Source organism: Python bivittatus, unplaced genomic scaffold (assembly GCF_059951505.1).
Source record: "Python bivittatus isolate LINGU-HERP-01145 unplaced genomic scaffold, Pbiv_v1 ctg000070_np1212, whole genome shotgun sequence".
Taxonomy (NCBI): domain Eukaryota; kingdom Metazoa; phylum Chordata; class Lepidosauria; order Squamata; family Pythonidae; genus Python; species Python bivittatus.
The window spans coordinates 55,859,153-55,880,631 of NW_028277034.1; the positions used below are offsets into that span (position 1 = coordinate 55,859,153).

Genomic DNA, 21,479 nt, shown 5'->3' on the forward strand with positions numbered 1-21,479 from the left:
CAGTCAAGAAGGGAGCAGCGGCACTGTGATCAAAGTTCTGCTTGTTTCTTATGTGTTGCATGGGCGCCATTGTGACTTTTTTGACCGCAGACACCCCTGGTGTTTGGTATTTCTCTCTTGTTTGCTGATGAAGGTCTTAAAAAGGTTCATTTTGGGGGAGAAAGTCAAGCATGCATGTTGCAAGGACTGTTGGGGGTGGAACTAACTCTTTCTTGTTCCAGCACTGTTTGTGGCAGTGTTTCTCCACCGTGACAACTTTAAGATGCATGGACTTCAACTCCCAGAATTCCCTAGCCAGCCATGCTGGCTGGAGAATTCTGGGAGTTGAAGTCCACGCGTCTTAAAGTTGCCAAGGTGGAGAAACACTGGTTGATGATGCTGGTTTATGAGACAACATGCCTCTCTCACCAAGGTAAACAAGTTGTGTGACCTTAGACAATCAGCCTTATCTCCTATAGGTGAAGTAGAGTGTTTCTGTGGGAAACATAACACAGATGCACAAACACACAGACACACACACACACACACACACACACACGGCCTGTGTGGGCACCTAATCTTTACTCTGATGAGGAGCATCCCACCATGGAAGCAACTCATCAAGGCAAGGAGGGACACAATCAGACTTCTGAGGCTGAAAAGGGGTCATTTGAGCCATCAAGTCCAACCTCTGCTCAGAGCAGGAGTCCAGATTCAAGCATCCTTGAGAAGTGATGGTCCAGCCTCTGTTTGGATGCGTTCAACAAAGGGGAGGCCACCACCTCTCTGGGCCGCTGATTTCACTGCTGAATTGCTCTTACGGTTGGGAAGAACTGCCTAACATTCATTCAAAACCTGCCTTCCCATGATATAAGTACATTATTCGGCGTCCTGCCTTCTGGAAGGAGAGAGAAGAGGTCCTGATCTTCTTCTCCGTCATTCTTTTGAGATCCTTAAAGAGGGCCATCGTCTTTTCGCAGGGCTAAGCCTACCCACCCCTCCAATGTCTCTTCCTAAGGTTTAATTTTTAGTCTCCTCATGATCCTCGCAGCCTTTCTTTCTACCTTTCCTGATTCTCTGAATCCATCTTAAAATATAGCCCCCGGCATTAGACCCAGCACTCAAGGTAGGAACTGACCCACGCAGACCAGGCTGGAACCACGATATTCCACGATTTGGAACTACGCTTCGGTTGTGGCCCAGCAAAACGGCCTTTGCTTGATTGCAACCTTGTCTAGCTGGAAAGGTCTTCTCTGTCTGTGTTGTACATATGGAGAAGACTTCTAATTCTTGCAGAACAGAACAGAAAAACTGTCCCAACAGAAATTGAATTGAATTTAAGCAAGAATGGCTTCTGTATATGCAATACATCCCGCTGCAAAGCAAACACAAACATTTACAGTATGGTTTCTGGGGTGGGGTGGGGGTGTCAAATGTTTATAAATATTGTAAATTGTTTGGAGAAGGGGGAAGTTATCTATTTTTCCAAGTGATTTTTATTTTTTCCTTTTTATTTTTTCTCTCTCTTTGTTCTGTTTTTCTTCTCTTTTTCATATCCATGAACAACAATACATAACAATACATGCGATGATACAGTGTTAAAAAAAGTCAACGTCTGTGCAACAAAAGCCCCACCCCTTTTTAGTCTGTTTTCATGGGAAGAGGAGTGGGGCTTCCATTGCCTGGCCCCATCTTGACTTTTTTGCCTCCTCCAGACTCACCCCCCCACCAGTTCAGGAAAAAGAGGGTAGAGGGAATGGATGCGGGGGCCAGGAATCACAGGAATCAAGAAATCCCATGATTATTGTGGTTGGGTCATCAGAGATTCAGATCACTTTGTTCTTTTACTGTGAGTGCAAGTTATATGGACTATAAATGCACTCCGAGTAATGAGCCTCTGTTAATTTGTGGGTCTTTTAACTGACTCTTCTTCCTTCCCCATGGGAGGCCCAGACATCAGCATGGCTGTCAGGAAAATCAGCTCTCCTCTGGCTCTCAGAAAGTCAGCACCTTAACACACACACACACACACGCACGCACATGCACGCGCACACTTTGGCAGGCTTCAGGTAGAGCTGCCTGGGTCACGGGGACCTTCATTGGTGCAAAAGACCCGGCTTTGTTTCTGTTTCAAGTTCCTTTTGCAGATGGCATCCCTTTGCACACCTGTTGCACACACACAGGGCTGGGCTGAGCCAAACCATTTCTCCTCCAGCCTGGCTCAACGTCTTACCCGATGTTACAGGCAGTGGCAAAACATGGAATCCAGGTACCGGGACCCTATTTTCTTGGACAAAGTAAAGGGCCAGCCCTAAAAAGGGGCCAACCTGAAAGAGGTTCATGAGGATAAAAAATAGATATAATTGTTTATGTTTAGAAAGTTGCTTTACAGAGGAAGATTCAAGGGCGAAACCAAGAAAATAAATAATTAAATTGAATGGATCTGGGGAGGGCGCTTTCTGAAATACAGGGCTGCTCTTTAGAATAAAGGGCGTGTGGTCTGTGTAAATAAAGGTGGAAGCTGGCCATGTGGCACATTTTGTTCCTTCTACCCTAAATTATAACAAACCTGTGAACTCAGCTTGTGCCTGATTGCTTTGCAGATCCAGGGAAGCCAAAAATGCTTCTGGTGGGCTTTGGCAAGGTAGCCGTTGTGTTTTATACACCACCATTTCTGTTTTATCCTGTATCGGTCTGGACATTGTGGCTTGTCCAGTCCATAGCATCGTCATGAATCCCATCGTCGTGTTTCATCAACTGTAGTTTATAGCTTAGTGGGCGTGAGTCCAAGGGGCGGGGCTTGATTCAAGCAGCCATGGTTCGTGAAACCATGGTTATGCGTGTTGTGAGGCTTCGATTGCACGGTTGTGGCCGCCATTGTGACGTTTGGGACCTCTCAACCCTGGTGCCTGCAGGGTGTGGTCCCAAAACCAGAGGTGGCTCTGACAGGGCACCTGGTTTTCATGTGCAACCTTGTTGCTGTCAACTTGTCTTTTTTGACCTCATCCTGCGGGCACCTGAGCCCCCTGCTTGGAAGACTGAAGGCTGTCAGAGATCAATCAAGTCTTTCCACCCCATGCTCAACCAGGTTGGCCCCTTGCCAAATGAAGCTGAAGGTGTTTAAAAGAGGACGCAACTGGTGGTGTAGCTCAGATGTGGCCCTCAGGTTCTCCAAGAAGGGGATCCCTGCAAGAAATGCCAGCCTCTCTGCGTCTCCCTTTGCTTCTGGACATCCTCCAGGGCAATCTCCTTGATTTCAGGAAAAATCAAAGAGCAAGTTGCAAGGAGCACGTCAGTCTGGGGATTCAGCCACTGCCCTCTTCATCCTCCGAGCCCCTCGATCAGTTGTCTGTGGCCTGCAGCTTCCTCAGGCAGCCAAATAGAATTTGAAATATAATTTCCAACCCTCGCTTTTCATTTCCCCCCCTTAAAAAAAAAAAAAAAGGAAATTGCTAGCGGTAGCAATATTCAGGTTATGTTGATCCTTTGAAACTGCTGCAGTCTGTGTTTTTATTTCTACGCTGTGGGTTAGTTCAGCCCCAGGGGAGACTGTGGGGTAGGGACGAAAGGGGAACTTCCCACGGCAGCCCCCGTGAGCCTCTGATAAGAACATCTAATGAACATAATTCACTCATTTTTGCCCGCTGACGTTGAAGAGGCCAGCAAGACCTTAACACGGACAATTCCAAAGATCAATACCATTTTAACTGTTTTGAGGAATCGTGTTGGGGAGGGCGGATATGGCAGCCCTTGTCAAATACCTGAAAGGATGTCACGTTGACCTATTCCGTTATTTTGTGTCCGGAGGACAGGATGCAGAATAAGGGATTTAAGACGAGGGAAGACAGTTCTTACCGGATAGTAGAAAAAACTTCCTAATCTTAAGGAACCCCCCCCCCCAGAGAGACACTGGGCTCTCTTGCTCCTTCAGGGGACGGGCCAAGTGGGGGCAAGGTGGCCATCTGCCTGGGGGGCTTTAATGTGGATCCCTGCACTCAGCAGAGGGCTGGACTGGATGACCTCAAGGGCCCCCTCCAACTGGTAAGAACATGCATATAGATTCTTTCACACTTTACATATTCTTTACATATTCTTCTTTGAGGGGAAAACGGTGGGAAAGATTTAATTATTTTTCGCTTGTTCCTTTCACTTGTTCCATGCGTTCCATTTTATTTATACATTATCATAGTTTATAATTCTTTTTTCACTTGTCCCCCATGTTCCCTTGAACCGAGACTAAGTATTGTAAAACGAGTCACTCTGTGAGATGGGCGGCTATATAAGTGTGATAGATATAAATCATAGATAGATAGATAGATAGATAGATAGATAGATAGATAGATAGATAGAGATGATAGAGATAGAGATAGAGATAGAGATAGAGATAGAGATAGAGATAGAGATAGAGATAGAGATAGAGATAGAGATAGAGAGATGGTGAGATAGTTGATAGTTAAAACTCCCCCCCCCCCATTTCCACATCTCCCACCTTGCTGACCTGACCATGGCCAAAAGCTAAGACTCATTCACACAGCCTGCTTATCCCAGCATGGTGATGCTCCACTAATGGTCTGCTGAGAACTTGCCAAAGAATTTTGGCAACCCAGGTCTGGCAGCCTTAACCTGCATGGATTTGCAACACTGAAACACACACACACACACACACACACCCCTTGGGCAGCAGTATCACAGCTTAGGACCAGCTAGACTTGCGATAGAGGCGAGGCAGGGATCCTGCTCTTTGGGGTCTCCCGAGGTGTGAATTCCTCCCTCCCTCCTCCCACGATGGACTTCTCCAGGCCTGGCTTGGGGTCCTCCAGCGCTTCTCCTGGGCGTCCGCTCTGGGACATTTACCCCCACCACCACCACCGGCAATGGAGAGAAGGCAGCGTTCTGGCCCCGATGCTCCCTCCCTGCAAGGATGGTTAGTCCCGAAGACCCCCAGGAGCCACCAGGCAGGCAGTGTAAGTCGAACAGAGGAAAAACGCACATTTGCTTTATTTTCAGGTACAAGTTTTTGGAATACAGATACATACAGAAAGTACAGGTTAGATCCCCAAAGTATAACCAAGGCGTGTATAAACCCTATGCAGTCTTTGAATGGTTTCCTTGCCATTAAGGATATTTTTTGTGCGTCGGCTTATTGCAGAGGTGAGAATGTCTGGAGGCCAGGAGGTCCCCTGGTCTGTCCCTTCACTCTGCCGCTGGAAATGTGGGGTAAACACGGCCAGGGAAAGACATAAATGTGGGGACTGTAGGAGAAGCCTTCTCCTCGACCGCCATTTGCAACAGAGGCTCTTCTTGAAGCATTTGCCCAACTTTCTTGGATCCAAGGAAGAGAGGACGAGAGGACCTGTTCACACAGCCTCCTTTAACCAGGTTAGTGACCAACCCAGTGGCCTCTCAGCAACATCTGCATAGTTGGTTAGTTGTAACCCGGGTCGGCCTTCTTGGGTCTTTATCAACTGTGAGAACTCAGCCTGTGTGGTGAGTTGAGGATTCTGTGGACTTGGCGAGGCCCAAAAATGGGTGAATTCAGTAACCAGGTGAAGCCAGTTGTGCAAACACAGTTACTCTGTTGCTGCGGCTCTTGTTGGTTCAACAGATGCCGTGAAATTAATTCTGGGATCCTGGAATGGGGACAGAAAAATAACCCAACAATGGGAGAACATGAGACAGTGCCATTAAGAAGACGGGATCCCGGGCTGTCAGGGGGCATTGTTTGATTTCTTTTTTATAAGATTTATAAACCGCTTTGCTCCAAGGATCTCCACGCAGAATGGAAAATAGGAGTAGCAATTATGACTCTGTTTCCCTTACTCCTTAGGAGCTGAATCTGAATTTTCTCCCAAGGGCAGGTTAAAGCTCCAAGGCCTCTTCAGTGCTGTGGGGCCAACGCCCCAGCGTAAAAGCCACAAGCAGGGCGTTTCCCCCCATGGGTACAGGCACCCTATTTTCTTGGAAAAAATACAGGACCCACCTGAAAAAGGGGCAAATCAGAAAGAGATTCATAAGGATTAAAAAAAAATGGTTTATGTTCATAACTTTGTTTTACAAAGGAAAATTCAGGAGCGAAACAAAGAAAAACTTTAGAAAGACGCATATTCTAATACAAATATCTAAAATCAAACAGGGTGTGCATTGATTTTACAATTTATTTTAAAAAGACAATTCCACTTCCATGAATGACCAAAAGAAAGGACAAAAGTTAGGTTTGGAAAAATAAATACATCTAAAGGACTGCTTTCTGAAATAAAGGGCCATCCTTTATAATAAGAGAAGGATGGTCAGCGTCCCCAGGGGCGGTCACCTCTTAGCTGGAGGTGGCTGCTTCTAACCCTGGGAGCAGAATCCTTCCTGCTCCTGAAAAACCATCTTCATTCCCTATTTAAGCCAAGTGGCCTGACTCTAAGTTGCCGTGTGCAAGACCAATTATTCTACTAAAAATCTACCTTTCTGCTAAATTAGAGGAGGCTCTCTCAACATGGTGCATCCAAAGGTGGTGGGACCAGGACTTCCAGAGGTCCTGGGGGGCACCAGGTTGGGGAAGGTTGTTAAGGCATTGCTCAGAAGATTGGCGGCAGTTAATTGCTACCACAGTTTGCAACTCCCAAAGACTGTGTGGCAAATCCCTGTTGCAAAACCCAAAGACCGTGGAGCATTTGGTGCCTGTGGGGGTGGGGGTGGGGGTTATTCCCATTCCTTGAATAGATGTCCCATATTCAAATTTGGTCATCATTTTTCAGCCAAATTAACTAGGTATTCACTAACCAACATGTCTGTACAAAGGTTCCAAGTAAAAAATACTGAAGAGGAATTGAATATTAATGTTTATATTCTCTATATAATATACAGATTTCTCTGCATATGTGTGCAAAGATGACCTCGAGTCAAATTTGATTGCTGGTGACTTGATAAGTGTCTCTATGTAATTTTCTTGGCAAAGAATGTGGAATTTAGACAGCCACGGCCCCTTCTGTGATTTTTCCCCTTTCTTAATCTACCTACAGCCTGGGGATTTTCTGGGGGATTTGGAGGTCTCCCATCCAAATACTATCCAGGCCCAAGCCTGCTTAGCTTCTGAACTCAGACCTGGTAAGACAAAACCTCAGGACAGAAAAAATATATATATTTTTTTAAATAAAAGGTTTAAAAATAGAGTGCTTTTGCATATCTATTGCATATCTACGTGTTGTTGGCCTTTGCTTGTATTTCAGTGGTTATCTGTTTTAATCTTCTATTCTTCATTTTTTTGTCTTAATGTTTCCCATTCTGGAGCAGGGGATGTTTTCACCTTTGGTTACAAGATTAAAATTTGGGGCCCCAACAGATGAAACTGATTTGGTCAGACTGGAGAAGAGGAAGTACTGTTGCAGACAAACCCAAATTCAGTTAGGGCATTCGGTGGCCTGAACTTGGTGAAGCCGCTGGCTTTCTGTGCCTGGAAACAGGGACTCTGCAAATTCCTGGAGTTCCATAGCCGCCTGGATTCTCCAGGGATGGCCACAGGGCGTGGTCACAAGACTCAATATGGCAGCCCCAACAGTGTGATCAAAGCTCCATCTGGTTTTTATGTATGATGCACATAAAAAACAGGTGCAGCTTCCATTGCACCAGCCATCTTGACTTTTTTGACCATACCTTGCAGACACCCCTGCCATATTCTCTCCATTTCTGGTGATGGGGAGAAAGGGTTGACTATCTGGATATCAAATGTCTCATCTTCTTGGACTTCTCTCTGAAATTGATGGGTGTTTCTGATCCAGCTTCAGGTCTTCCATGGTATTCCTTATAGGGTGGACTTCTTTGGGAACAAAGGATGGGTTTTAGGACTGGAACAGTTTTTAGACCAGATTTCTCTACCTTCAACAACAGGTGCTACCAAAAAAAAAAACAACCCCATGGTCCACATTCCTTTCTTGTGGGATTCCCCAGGGCATCTGTTGGGCCACCATTAGAAACCACTGATGGATGAGAAGGACCTTCTGGGCTATGGATTTTCACAGCTCTTCTTTTATGTTTGTCCAACTGTGGCTGGAACCAGCCTAGGGGCATTCTGGTTAAGTGCTGAAAAGCCAACCTATGGATGGTGATGAACATCAAATGTTCAGATGGTGACCATGGGGGCACAGCTGGTCACAAAGCACCCATTTACTAGAAGGCCAAAAGGTGAGGATGCTCTCTCTCCTCCAACATATTTGCTAAGTATATTCTTGAGGTCGGTGTTTGGCTTTGCAGTAAACCAGCTTTCCACTTTTGCATTCTTTACTTAAAAAGCCAAAAAAAACAGGGGATTCTGCTGGGATCCATAGCACTGTCTGCAACCACAGTGATGTTGCTCAAGCTAAAGTGTGGGATTAAGCAAGCCCTCTGTGAATGTCCGGGAACTACCTTCCCCAACTTGCTTCCTTCCGTAAGTGCTGAATTACAGTTCCATTCCATCATGGCCATGTTGCAGCTCAACACCTCTGGAGCAGACCAGGTTGGAAAACCCTGTTCTGGAATCCAGCAAAAGCACTGAGTGCTCAACTGATGCCGTATGATGTTTTAGGAGGAACAGAGTTTTGCTCCAAGAGATTGGAGAAGCCACCCTTTGCTCCCAGTGTTGTCTCCATTCCTCCATGAACAAATGGAGCAGCAGAGCGATGCTTCCTCACCTGCATCTCCATCCATGAGCCAGTAAAGGCTGTCTTGCCTCTTGTGGAAGTCACTCATTGACTTGGCCAAATTCAGCAAGCAGTGGCTGGGATTAACCCACATGCTTTCTCTAGTTGGTGGAGGCGAGTGTCATGCTGATCCCTTAGTCCTCCTTCTATCCATCCCCCCAAGGAACACATAATCTGCAGGAGAGCCGAACTTTCTTTTTGATCCCCCCCACCAGCAAGAGGTCCATTGGATGTGATGTTCTGCGTGGGAGGAACGTCTCATTCTGGCTGGAGATAGAAGGTAGCAGAGTTGGAATGGCTGGTTTGCAATGAGTCTAGGCCAGATCTACCAAATGGCCACGGAAGGCGCATCTTCTAAAGAGGCACCAATCAGAGCCAAGCTGCCAAATACTTGGGCAGAAAGAAACAAAACGTTCAGGAGGCTTTGCTTCTTCTCATAATGGCTGCCAGTACTGATGGTAGCATGCAGAGATGAAATTATGAATTCCTTGGGGGCTGTTTCCTCTGCATCAGGTCCTTATGAAGAAGGACCAGGTGCACTGGAAAATGTTCTACTTGTTGCAGCCGATGCAAGTTTGGGTCAGGGAAACTGATGAACCATCAACCTGCTACCAGGGCCACGGGCCTCCTCAGGAGACCCAAGGGATGAAACGTGCCTTGTGGTGCAAGCTCTGCCTCCATGCTTCTGCATTTGCATTGCAGTGCCCGTGCAAGAGGGTGAAGCCTGTGCGGGAACACCCTGAAGCGCATCTCATCGTCCCATCATGGTCAGAGCAACTATTTCCAGGGCAGGTGGCCCACTGTCTGAAAGCGTCAAGAAGTCACTGACGCGTAGGGGAGCTAATAGTGCAAAGTACCAAAAGGCTCGTGCGACACATGCAAAAAAGGGGGCTTTGATTGCACGGCGGTACCTACCATCTCAACTTTTTTACACAGCCCCCTCCCCCGCAGACCCCAAAAAGGCCTAACTGCTGTGTGTCTTTTTAAGAGGAGAGCAATCTGACAAAAATCACACAATCTTAAAATTAGATGGGTTTGTAGAACATCCCAAAAGGCAACAAAGACTATGTGATCGACCATTTAAAATTTAGAGAGAGACAGACGTATTTTTTTTAATCAATATGAAACTTGCCACATTAAGGAAATGTATGGTTCGTTTGATCAGTGCTTGTGAATTATGATCCATTAAGGAAATGCTGGTTTTGAGCAAACTTTTTAACAAAAGGTGAATCCAAGCTGTTTCTCGCGGAATAAAACCGCTGATCAAAAGATTTAATGCAGGCAAGGTTATTAAGGATGTTATACATAAAGCATTTGGATTGTATTGATTTTATTAGAGCGCTACACTATTAAAAAAAAAGAGAGAATATTTGGTGCTTTGCACTTTTATCCTTGAATAAGAGAAAAAACAACCCTCATAGAAGGCAAGGATAAAAGTTCTTCCATTACTGTTACCTTGCTCCAAATTTGGGGTGACTTTTAGTTATTTTGGGGTTATTTTTTTAGGTATTGGTTAGTTTTACTCTCCGCTCATTCTGCTCTGGGGTTTTATTTTAAGGGATCAATTCCTCAATCTCATGAACTCCAATCGGAAGATAGACTGGGTTGGGTTGAGTTATGAAATGTTTTTGTTCAAATGAGAAATGGTTTGGGGCGCAAGGAGGTTGATTTAACTTGTCCTGTGCTGATGATGAAGCTAAATTTGAAAAAAGAGCAGAAAAGATAGTTTACAGCAGTGTTTTTCAGCCGTGGCCCCTTTAAGGTGTGTGGACTTCAACTCCCAGAATTCCCCAGCCAGCCATGGCTGGCTGGGGAATTCTGGGAATTGAAGTCCACACACCTTAAAGGGGCCACGGTTGAAAAACACTGTTCTAAGGAATGCTAAATTGACTAAATGCCCTTGAATTCCCCAAGATCTCCTTCTTGCCAAACCTCATGAGGACCATTTCATGATTCCTCTGCTTTGAGAAACATGAATGATGTTGCAGAAGTTGAGAGGGATTCCTGAAAAGCAGCTGCTTTGGGAAAGAGCTTCATAGCAACCCTTCTGCTTTGCTGAGAACCATGTTCCACTGTCACGCAGATCCCAAATGAGGCTGCCGAGATTCTTGAGGGCTGCAAGCAGGCTTAGCATCAAGTCCCTGGAGGCAGCAATGTGTTGTTTTGAAAGATGCCCCTTGGACATGAGGAACTCAAGGTCCTCTGGGTTTCACCACAGCTGGATCTGTGAGGAACGATTGGGTGAGGAAGAGCTGGAGGTCTGAGGTTCTCCACGTTGGTAGAAATAGATTAGCCTGTCTCCAAATGTTGAAATGGAATCTGTTGAATGGTGATAACTTGATTTTCAGGAAAAAAAAAATCCAAGCCGAGGGCAGCCAAATTATTATTATTATTATTATTAATAATAATAATAATAATGCCAAATCCAGTCTAAACATCTGGCTGACTGTGCAACCAACCATAATAACTATCCTGGGTCCTTGGGAAGGACTCGATAGATGGATAAAAATGCCAAATCCAGTCTAAACAGCTGGCTGACTGTGCGACCAACCATAATAATAATAATAATAATAATTAATAATTAATAATAATAATAATTCTTGGGAAGAACTTGATGCGAATGAAGGCTAACACCAGCTAAAGAACTGGCAGCTGTGATTTCACATTGCTGGGTATATAATAATAATATTAATAATAATTGGTGGTTTTATAATTTATTTCTGGCAAAACCCAGGCCAGCCACAACAGCAGGTTGCTATCAGTTTCCTCTTGGTTTGCAATTGGAATTACTGGCAAAACACAAGCCAGCCGGGTGGGCTGGCCTGGTTTTTGCCAGCAAGCAAGGGACAAGATATGCTCTTGCAACATTTCACGATGTGTCGTGACATCGCAATGCAGGCCTCTAAAGGGGGCTTGTGCAGTGGTGTCGTGGCAGGGGAGGGCTGCCATAACTTTGCCTTGCTGTAGACAACACCCCCCATTCACGTGGAGCTCCTGGATGGGGCGGTAAGGACCCAGATTAGCACCCCCACTATAAACTCATCCCAGCTGAACAGTTCCTGCTCAGCTGATGGGAGCTTTGAAGTTGTGCACTGAGCATTGGACGGTAGTGGAATATGATCTCGTTGCAATTTCCCCTAATATGAACCCCTTGGCACTGTTCAACCCCCACCCCCACCCCAGATTGTGAGGGTACGCACTCCATCCAGCATAGTTGCTGTGTCTGCAACATTTCTGAGGCACGTTTGATTTTTAACCCTTTGATAAGGAAATCACCCACTTCTCGGGCTCCATGCTGGAGAGTTCTGGGCGCATAAGCATCAGAGCAATTTCCAGAAGCAAGAGAAAGACCGCAGTGACAAGCTCATCCCCCTTGATTTCAAAGGCTGAATAACTCCAAGCTAGAATAATTGTGGTTAGAATGTGGTGCTGGGAAGTAATGATTGTCATCAGTCCTTGCCATGAAGAGCAGCTGAGACCCCTTTCCCAGCAGGATTGAAAGTCGCTATTGTTAAGCCCAGTGGGGGCTTATGGGCCTCATGGTGGGGTCAAGGGGTGACCAGTGGCTGTGAATCAGCTGCGATCAATCGGCTGCCACAGACGGAACATCTGTTCTCATTTAGTCATTTCATCTCAGCTCAAAATGCTGCCCTTCTCCAAGAAGCCAGCTCAAGCTGAACAGAGTGGTGATTTTGTCGGGAGACAAAATTCTGCTTTGAAGCCCGTTTTGCCATCAGCGCACGTTCGATCGCTGAGGCTTGGAGGCACCAACCGTGACAGGTTTGCGTTTGGAACTCCCACATTTTGCAAAGGGAAACGTTTGAAACCCATTTGCGAGATTTCCATCCCGCAGACTCTTATGAGTTGTTTTGCCCACACTGTCTTTTCAAACCACTCTGAGAATGAATTGGTCGGAGGAGATGTGCTTGGAAGGCAAACCTCTGGAAGGACCCCACATGTCAATCACACAGGAGAATTTTCAGTTCATATACAGTAGTTCTCTTGGACCATGAAGAACCTCAGAGCTGAATCCAACTGATGTCTTGCCAGTAAGAACAGTGGACAATTTCCAGGCTCACCAAGTCCCCCCAAAGCAACACCTCAAAACATAATCCCTAGATTCTGGTTCTCACCAGGTTACTGTAGTGAAAGGTCCCCCTGGTTTGGTTGTGTAGAGCCTCCAGGGTGGTTCGGCCTTGCTCTACTTCTTAAAATCACTCAACCCTTTTGAAAAATAAGGGGTTTGGGTGCAGTTATTATACCAGACATTGGCGTGGTGAAGCAGATACTTTATCCATTCCAAGCATGGAGAACTTGGATCTCAACCCGGTTTCAGAAGGTTTTCCAAGATGACAGCAAGATCGTCTCATGTTGGGTGGCAGGTAAGACTGCTTCGTTGCACCAAAGAAGGCAGCTTTGACTTGTCGGTCAAAATGAAGAAAGACGCTCATGTGAATTAGTTCTGTCTGTGACTTCAGCACACATCAACGATGGAGCACAGAATTTCTTGAAGAGAGTCATCGCTGACTCCTTCTCTGGATGACCACACTTGCTCACCAGAAAGGCATTCACAGACAAGCTCATGGGATGAGTTTCTTTCCTCTTCTCTTTCCTTTCTACAAAGTCGATGAGGAGGAAGATGGCGGTGGGTGCGACCATCTCCTGGGTCCCAAGTTGGAAAACATAAGACAGAGCAGCCACTCTGTTGTCGCCCTTGAGCAAGGCCTTCCTCTCTTTCACATGGCCATCAAGAGGACAGTACTGGTGGCCGTGGAACTCCACACCATCATCCAGATGTCCATGGTCAACGCCAGGGCAGAGTCGGACGCGCTGGATCCAAGACGAGTTGCGTCGCGCAACAGCTTCCCCTCTGCGGATGTCTAGGACAACAACAACAGAAATGGTGAATGTGAGAAGATGAAACTCATCTCCTCCCGAGGTGGTGAAGGTGTTGAACTGGCACCAGGATACCCAGATTGTAGTCCCTTCTCTCAGCCCATCCAACCTCAGAAGATTGTTGTGGGGAGGAAAGTTTATTTATTTATTATCTTGGTTTCTGTGGCTGCCCGTCTCAAATTCATGATGCTGGGCAGCTAACAGGAATTAAAACTGATGACATGGGAATTAACGTTCCCCTGTAAGCTGCCTTTAGCTGCAGCAGAAAAAGCTTCATTGAATGCAAGGAATTAATTAAGTATAGATGTAGATTCCTAAATGTCCATACTGATAGGGTGGTCCTGTAAACATAGATACTTCATAGACTCGAGCTGGCTTCGCACAATGGCGTAGTCACCTTGTGGTGTGTTGGGTTTGGCCTGGCCTGGCTGAACTAGGCAGTGGGGGCTTATTCAGTAAATCATGGCTAAGCACGCCCTGCTGAATCGAGTGCATAGGAAGGTGGCTTATACTGAACCCAACCTAGACTTAATTTGGTAGAGTCATTCTTCACAGACTTTATGCTAAATTTGGGGCTGCGCTGCTAACTGTCCAGCTGCGAGGTTGGTGTTTTACGACTGGAGCTCTGGCGCTTCCCATTGTGGGTCTGTGTGTGAAAAGCGAATGTCAAGCAGCTCATTTGGCTTTTAAATGCCTCACAACAAATCGCTGCCACAATTTTATGTCACTGCCAGAGGGAAAACCCTCTGAGTTCGTGGCAGGAGGACTGCGAGGGCCCGTTAAAGGTTTGAACCAACCTTTACATCAACTTTGAAAGAGACGGATCTGTTTTCTCAGATCTGTTCTTGATTGGCGGACACGCAGCTCAAGGTGTCTAAATGGCTTTTTCCTGGTTTGAGGACTCTGGCTTCTGATGAAGTGGCAGTCGATCAATGCATGCGCAAACCAAGATGGATTGATTAATTAATTAAGATCAATTAAGGGAGCACAAGACTCTTTGGGTGAACTAGGACTTGCTTTTGAATAAATGCACATAGAATCATTGTGGCCATTATTGATTTGTTTTTTGTTATATTAACTTTGCAGAGACTGCTTGATTTCTAGAAGGTATGAATATGGGAGTTGGAGGTCACTTAGTCCAACCCCCTGTTCTGTGCTGGGATCTGCGAAACCACCCCTGACAGGTGGCCTTCTGGGCCTCGTCTGAAGGCCTCCAGCGAGGGGGAGGCCACGGCTGATCCAGACGCTGCCCGCCACGTACTCAGCGGCTCTTACGGTCAGGAGATTCCTCCTCGTTTCCGGCTCAAAGACCTTTCCTCTCATTTCAACACTTGGTCCTCAGCCTGCGCTAGGATTCAACCGAGGTGGCGCCTTTCGCACACGGCAGCCTTGGAGATCCCTGCAAATTACTCTCCCGGCCGCCTCTTTGGCAGGCTAAACCGGCCAGCACGGTCAAACGTCCTGACAGAACTTGGCGTCGGGACCCCGCGTCATCCTGGAAGCTCTCCTCTGACCCTGCTCCAGTGTCTCCCGTCCCCGCGAAAGCCCAGAGGGGGACCCCTAGCCAAGGGGGGGGGCTAATCAGTGCAGAGCCAAACCAAGCAATTGTCCCCTGAGATGTGCACGCAAGGCTTCTCTTAGGGCTGCCAGAGATTGCATTGGCCTTTGTAGCTGCTGCATCACGCCGCTTGCGCCTCTTCAGCTGGGGCTCCCCTCAAAGGCCAAAATCCTTCCTACGCCCTGCTGAGAAGCCACGTCTCCCCATCATATACATTTCATTTTCCTACCCAGATACAGGGCCTTAAGCGTCTCGGTGCTCAGCCTCACCATGCGGGATTTGGCCCAATGTTTAAGCCTGTCGAGATCATTTTGAACCGGGATTTTGGTCTCCAAGGTATTAGCCAGCCCTGCTGGCCGGCTGCCCACTGTATTTTTAATAGGCATACCCCTAGGCTGTTCATAAAGAAGTTGACTAGCACAAGACCAAGAACGATGCTCTGGGGGACCCCGTAGATATTTCCCCCCACAGTGTGGCGGAGCTATTTATGAATAATCTTTGGATGTGGTTGCTTGACCATTACAGTTTTCCAAATCCTCTGGCCCGTGTTTATTCATCTTATCCTTCACAATATCACGTGAGGCCTTGGCAAAGGCTTTACTGGGATAAAGATTCACTACGTCTCTGCATTCCCTTGATCTACAAATTCAGTGACCAGCATAAAAAATACCAGGGAAAGTTTGCTTCCCTTGCTACTTTCTCCCGTCCCATATCCTCCAAGGGACTTAAGGCAGAGGTGTCTGTAGGGGGAGTCAAAAAAGCCAAGATGATGGTTGTGACCCTAATCAAAGCTCCACCCTTTTTTAACAGGTGTACATTTTTTACATACATGCACCTCTTCTGCAAAGGGGGAAGAAGTCTTCTCAGCTTAACCACTAAAACCTCTTTTGAGGGAGATGTTTGGGGTTTATCGTAAGACACCTCCCCTCTAAAAGAGAGCTGGGGTTTGCCCCAAGGTATCCACAGAATATGGTAAAAAAAATCAAGATGGCGACCACAACGGCATGATTGAAATTCCACCTGGCGTGCAATAGACTTAAAAACCAGATGGAGCTTGGTTATGCCCATCAAAAGGAGGTGGCATGTTGATCACCTTGTTGTGGTAGCCATCTTGACTTTTTTGACCATATCCTGTGGATGCCCCTGATGCTGCCAAAGGAGGGACCACTTCTTAGGGGCGGCTAGAGCCCTTTTGGAGGACCTATCCAAGGAAACTGATCAACGCCAGCATTGGCTACACTCAGAATTTCACAGCTCGATGCTTTGGAAGAGGGCAACCCTGACTCTTCATCGCAACTTTTTAGATCTCAGCACTTCACAGCCATCGTGACCCCTTGTGCCGGGGAGAAAAAAATCTCTCTTCTTCTCTGTCTCTCCCTTCCAGGCAACAGAGCCATCTCAGCTTCTGTTGCCCCAAAGCACAGGAATGAGAAAACCTGCGGGAGACTCCAATCTTCTTCTTCTTGAGATAAGTGAAGATCCTTTATCTTCACTTGAGCGTGAGGCTGGAAGCGTTTCATAGCAGGGAGGGGGGTGCGCAATGCCACGCATGCTCTCTTGGTGGGATCAGTCCCTGGGTAGGGTGGGTAGGGTTGCTCCTTGTCCTGACACCAAGGAGTTTGGAAGGAGAGTGGAAACAGGATCTCCACAATTCTCCAGGAAGAGAGGTGGGGATGGGAGGTGGCTCCCCCCAAATGGGAAGTTGCAACCTTGCCCAACCCTTGGCCAGTTGCATCATCCAGTGTCTTCCTTCCCTCTTCCTCTGCCCAGCTATCCGGTCTTCCGAATGAATCAATCACCTGGCCAACATCCAAGTTTCTTAATTACTTAGAAAAGTGCTGATTGATACCCTCTTTTTAAGTGAAAAGGAGCAAACAGGCTCCATTCCAGTGGTGATGGGGCACCATTGGAAAAGCTGAAAGGTCAGGTTGGGGGGGCGGACCCTCCTGGAGAAAATCTCTCCATGTGGTTGCTAAGAGTCGAGGCCCACCTGATGGCGCATCATCAATCAGATCATTCTCTGGTGGGGGAAAAGCACCGTAGAAACTTTAGAAATAAAAATCCAGACAAGATTATTACTGGTGCCTCGTTTCTCAGACCAGCATCTACTTTATTTCCTTTGGAGGGAGACCCCCAGAGAACTGTGCTAGCGAACTGACTGACAAATCCGTCTGTGGAGCTCTCCCCCAGCCCTTTCATATCTCCCCAGGTGTTGACCCTTAGCTTCCCACTCTGCCCCCATTTGCAAAAACCACTTAACCCAGCCAGCCCATAACCCCATCTGCCCCAGGGCCATCTGCTGGGGGAGGGGGTTTCCAAAAAAGTTAAACGGGGGCCATGACCGTGTAATTGAAGCATTGCACGAACACAAAAGGGCAGGGTTATGACTACAGATGGGCAGCCCCCCTGTTGACTTTTCTGACTCCCTTGGGGATGTCCTAAGTCAGCTCTTTTATTGATAGCTCTTGCAGCAGACAGTTAGATAATGACACCAAGTAATGACTCCGGAATAGTATTGGCGAGGCTTCAGTGCGTCGTCAGCCACACGTGCAGAGTTGAACATGGGGGCAACCTCCCCACCCTTACAATCTTGACTCCCTCTGGCTGGCTTTATCTCCCAGTGTTCCCCCTTCCTTTAGTACCCAGCCCACCCTCTGTTCCCCCAGGACCTGCCCAATTTATTTACTTTATTTTTTATTCATTTGTTAAAAGGCTTACACCACCCAACAGCCAAAACTTTCTGGGGGGCTCACAATAAAACGTGTTAAAAAGTACAATTGCCAGAAAACCCTATCCAATCATACCAGATCAAAGGCAAAAAGGCAAAAATAAAAGGTGATACCAGCAACAGCCGGGGGTGCCTCAAAGTCTAAAACAATATGAACGAAAAGCCAATGAAAAGCCTGGAAAATAGAACGGGATTTCACCTGCTGCCGAAAGGATGCTAATATGGGCGCCTGGCGAGCCTCTCTGGAGAGGGAACTCCATCCATAAGGAGCCACCACAGAAAAAGCTCTGCCCGTTGAAAGCTTCAACATCATCCCCCAACAGGGCCCTGAAAAAGACCCCCCCCATAAAAATGGCTTATGGGAAGAGCAACATGATCACCCTCCTGGCATGGGGAATTAAGGCTTAACGGGGAGAAAGGTGACTGCAGAGGAGATGGCCAACCTCGACAACAGGCATAAAGCAACCCAGCCGGGAAAGGCAGACGGACGTGTAACTCAGGGCGTGGCCCTGCCAGCCTGCCTGCCCAGCGGCACCAGCAGATCTAGCACGGCTCGCGAGCTTCCTGCTTGAGAACGGTGCAAAGAGATGAGATGTCTCCTGGTCAAGGGATGTATTTTGGACCGTTTCTCTTTCCATCTCCCGAGAAGGCTTCCCAGAGTGAGCTCAGGGTGCAAAGCCTGGGGCCCCTGCTTGGGCGACTCAGCATCTGAGACGAGGAATATAGTGAAGCAGGAAAGGAGAGAAAGCATAGTACTTAGAGGAGGGAATCTCTGTGGCTCAGGGTTGAACCATGGCATTCTTGGTGCTCTCGGAGCTTGGCGGTTTGCTTGCAGACGTTTCCTGACCCAACTGAGCAACATCATCAGTGTGAGGGAGTGTGGGGTTTGCTGCCTCTTTATACATAGCCGCTTGCCCTGCCAGTTTTGGTAGGGGGGTGATTTCCACCTTGGTTCCTTGATCGCGGTATTGTTTTCTGCCTGATGGTTGTCTGGTGTTGATCTCTGGTTGTCTGAATATTGGCTGCTGGCGGGGAAGTTTTCTAGTCTTTATGTTTCCTTCCTAGGTTTTTTATTGTCTCTTTTGGACGGTGTGTAGTTAGAGAGCACCATGAACTCCACAGTGTAGTACTTACTTGGAGAGGCTCATCAAAACCTTGGACAAGCGTGGTGCACGTGGCCCTCTTTTGAGGCATCCACAAGGAGGGGAATCTCCTTCCAGGTGAATCTGATGCCCACATCTGGATGTGGTTGGCCTAGATGTTTTGTATTTGTAATTCCCAGCCTAGGGGGAATTAGTAATGTTTTTTAAATTTTGATGTTTTCTGTATTTATATGTATTTATGGTTTTAATGTTTTGTGTGAGTCGGCCAGAGTCCCCCACTGGGGGGAGATGGGCGGGGGAGAAATTTAATAAATAAATAAAAATAAAATAGTGGGGATTCCCTGGTGGTCTCTCATCCAAGGACTATCAGGCCTGACTATCCTTCGCTGCAGGCGTTGCAACTACCTGTACGCCATGCACATGGCTGTCTTCTCGCTCCGACCTCTGTGGATGCACCAGTGATAAGAAAGTGCATCTCTTACTATGTGCATCAACGGGACATTTCAGACTGGTCTGTTTTTCTAGAGAATTTTTTAAGGCTAGAACATTTTTGGACATCCTCTCATAATTCATATGACACAGGTTGCTTGCAAAACTTTTGAGAATTTTTTAAATAAAAGCACTCTTTGGCACATGCATTTCACTGATGCGGGTGTTTAAAGCGCACATTGCCTTGATGTGCCTTCTCCTTTTCAGGGTAACCCAGGTTGTTTTACGCAGAGTTTTCAACTGCATATTTCTTTTTAAGCTGCATCGTCTGCCCACTGTGGGAGCAGAGAGCTCTGATCTGCAGGGCTTCTCTATCCGGCTTCCTCATTTTGGAGAAAGCTTGGAAATCTGGAAAAAAATCCAGCTCTCTGCCTGAGTGAAGGCGAGGCACTTTCCGGAGCGAAAGTCAGCCAGGAAGGGAGCTCTGGCACCCTGCTTCTCGGTTAGCGCTGGGAAGGCATTTATCACTCCTTTGAAATCTTGCAAAGGTTTGCAATCGGCTTAGAGCCTCTTATCCAGACAGCCTCTGGACTCCACCAGGAGTTAAAAACAGCTAGCAAAGTTCACCTTGAGGCAGCAGCATTTCAGCCAGGTATCCTTATCAGACCAGGCTTGGTGGCCTATGCAGGGCTTCAAGTAATGGGGAGGATTAAGTGATTTTTTCTTTTTCTTTTTAAGAAATAGGATGAGGTGTGCGTGTCTTGCGGAAGAGCTGCAACTCCAGGGAATTTAGCTTTAATCCCAGCATTCAGCGACTTTGAGAATATTCGTAAGGAAGGATGCTGATGATGGGGACCCTTAAATCTGATCTTTTCTTCTGCACCCCCTCCCTCAATCGGTCTTCCCCAGGAATGGACAAACTAGGCTGAAGTCCAGAGAGTTGGAGAGTTTTCTCCCCCCAGCAGGTGGTGCCCCTGAGCAACGTTGACTGATCTCCAAAAGCAAAGCCGGGTTGGGCTTGGTTAAGACTTGGATGGGAGACCACCAAGAAGAAATCTCAGGCTGTGGGCTGGGAAGATGAAAAATACATTCCAGAAGGAGCCAAAGCCGGCCCCTTTGGTACTGCGGTCTGCAGAACCAGGAGACGGCAACATATTGAAATGGATGTCCCTGTTGCATTACGCTCTCCCTCGTCTCACGTACAAACCAGCAGCCCTTTTGCCCCAAATTTTCATCATATCCCTCCAGGTGGCTGGACAGCCGTAGCCGGTCCAAATGCCGGAAAGTGACCCTTGGAGTGTGGCAAGATTATTACAAGCAAAAGGTTGGGAAGGTAATGAAATACCTAGAGTGGAAGATTAGATGATAAAATTAACTGAACGTGCAGAAATAGCAAAGCTGACCACTCTGGCTGGAGAAAAAGTGACCGAGAGTTTTTGAAAGGCCGGAAATCTTATCGGGCCCTTTTGCTGAAAGAAGAAAAGATGGAATGGGTGGCTTCTGGGGCTGGGGACCCGAAGGGCCCAAGTGGGTGGGGAAAAGAATAAGATGATGATGACTCGATAGACGGTCAGTCCAACTTTATTTCGGTCAAAGGCCAGCATAGAACGAAACAATTAACAAACCGGTTTAAATGCTCTCTCTCTCTCTAACCTATATATATATATATGTCTGATGTTGCTTTATTCTATTTTATTTTAACCTACTTCTATTTTAGATTTTTAGCTTTCTGCCTTAGTTTTAGACAAATAACATTCTGGTTCTTTTGGTCCTAGAGACGTAGTTTACCATGGTAACAACAGTGACGATAATATTCTGTGTTATCCTTTTAACTTGTGTTTTGTGTTCGGTCCTCCTCTTTTACTTTTAAACAGTTCGTTCATGGTTTCCTTTGAACTAATAATAAAGTTTGACTGACAATTACTCGATAGAAAGAAGGGCGGAAGGCTAACTGTATGTTTTCTTCTCTTTTTTCCTTTTTCTCACTAGCTTTTTGTTTTGTTTTGCATCCTTTTACTGTATTGAAAAAATCCAATTAAATTCTAATTAAACTGTATTAAAGAAAAGAAAAGAAAAGAAAACACGCCTTGGAGGATGCGGACCTGCAAACGCTTTCTGAG

The 21,479-nt window shown here is 46.7% G+C and overlaps 1 protein-coding gene across 1 annotated transcript in view; it reads right to left on the bottom strand.

The window, feature by feature from the left end:
- Nucleotides 1–4,970: 4,970 nt before the first annotated feature.
- The window catches only part of GFRA4 (GDNF family receptor alpha 4), a 111,896-nt gene continuing 95,387 nt past the window's right edge, over nt 4,971–21,479 (bottom strand). Inside the window, exon 8 of the mRNA XM_088133217.1 lies at nt 4,971–13,525. Within this exon, the coding sequence (XP_087989343.1) occupies nt 13,382–13,525 (144 nt within the window). The 3' untranslated portion in view covers nt 4,971–13,381. The remainder of the gene's footprint in view (nt 13,526–21,479) is intronic.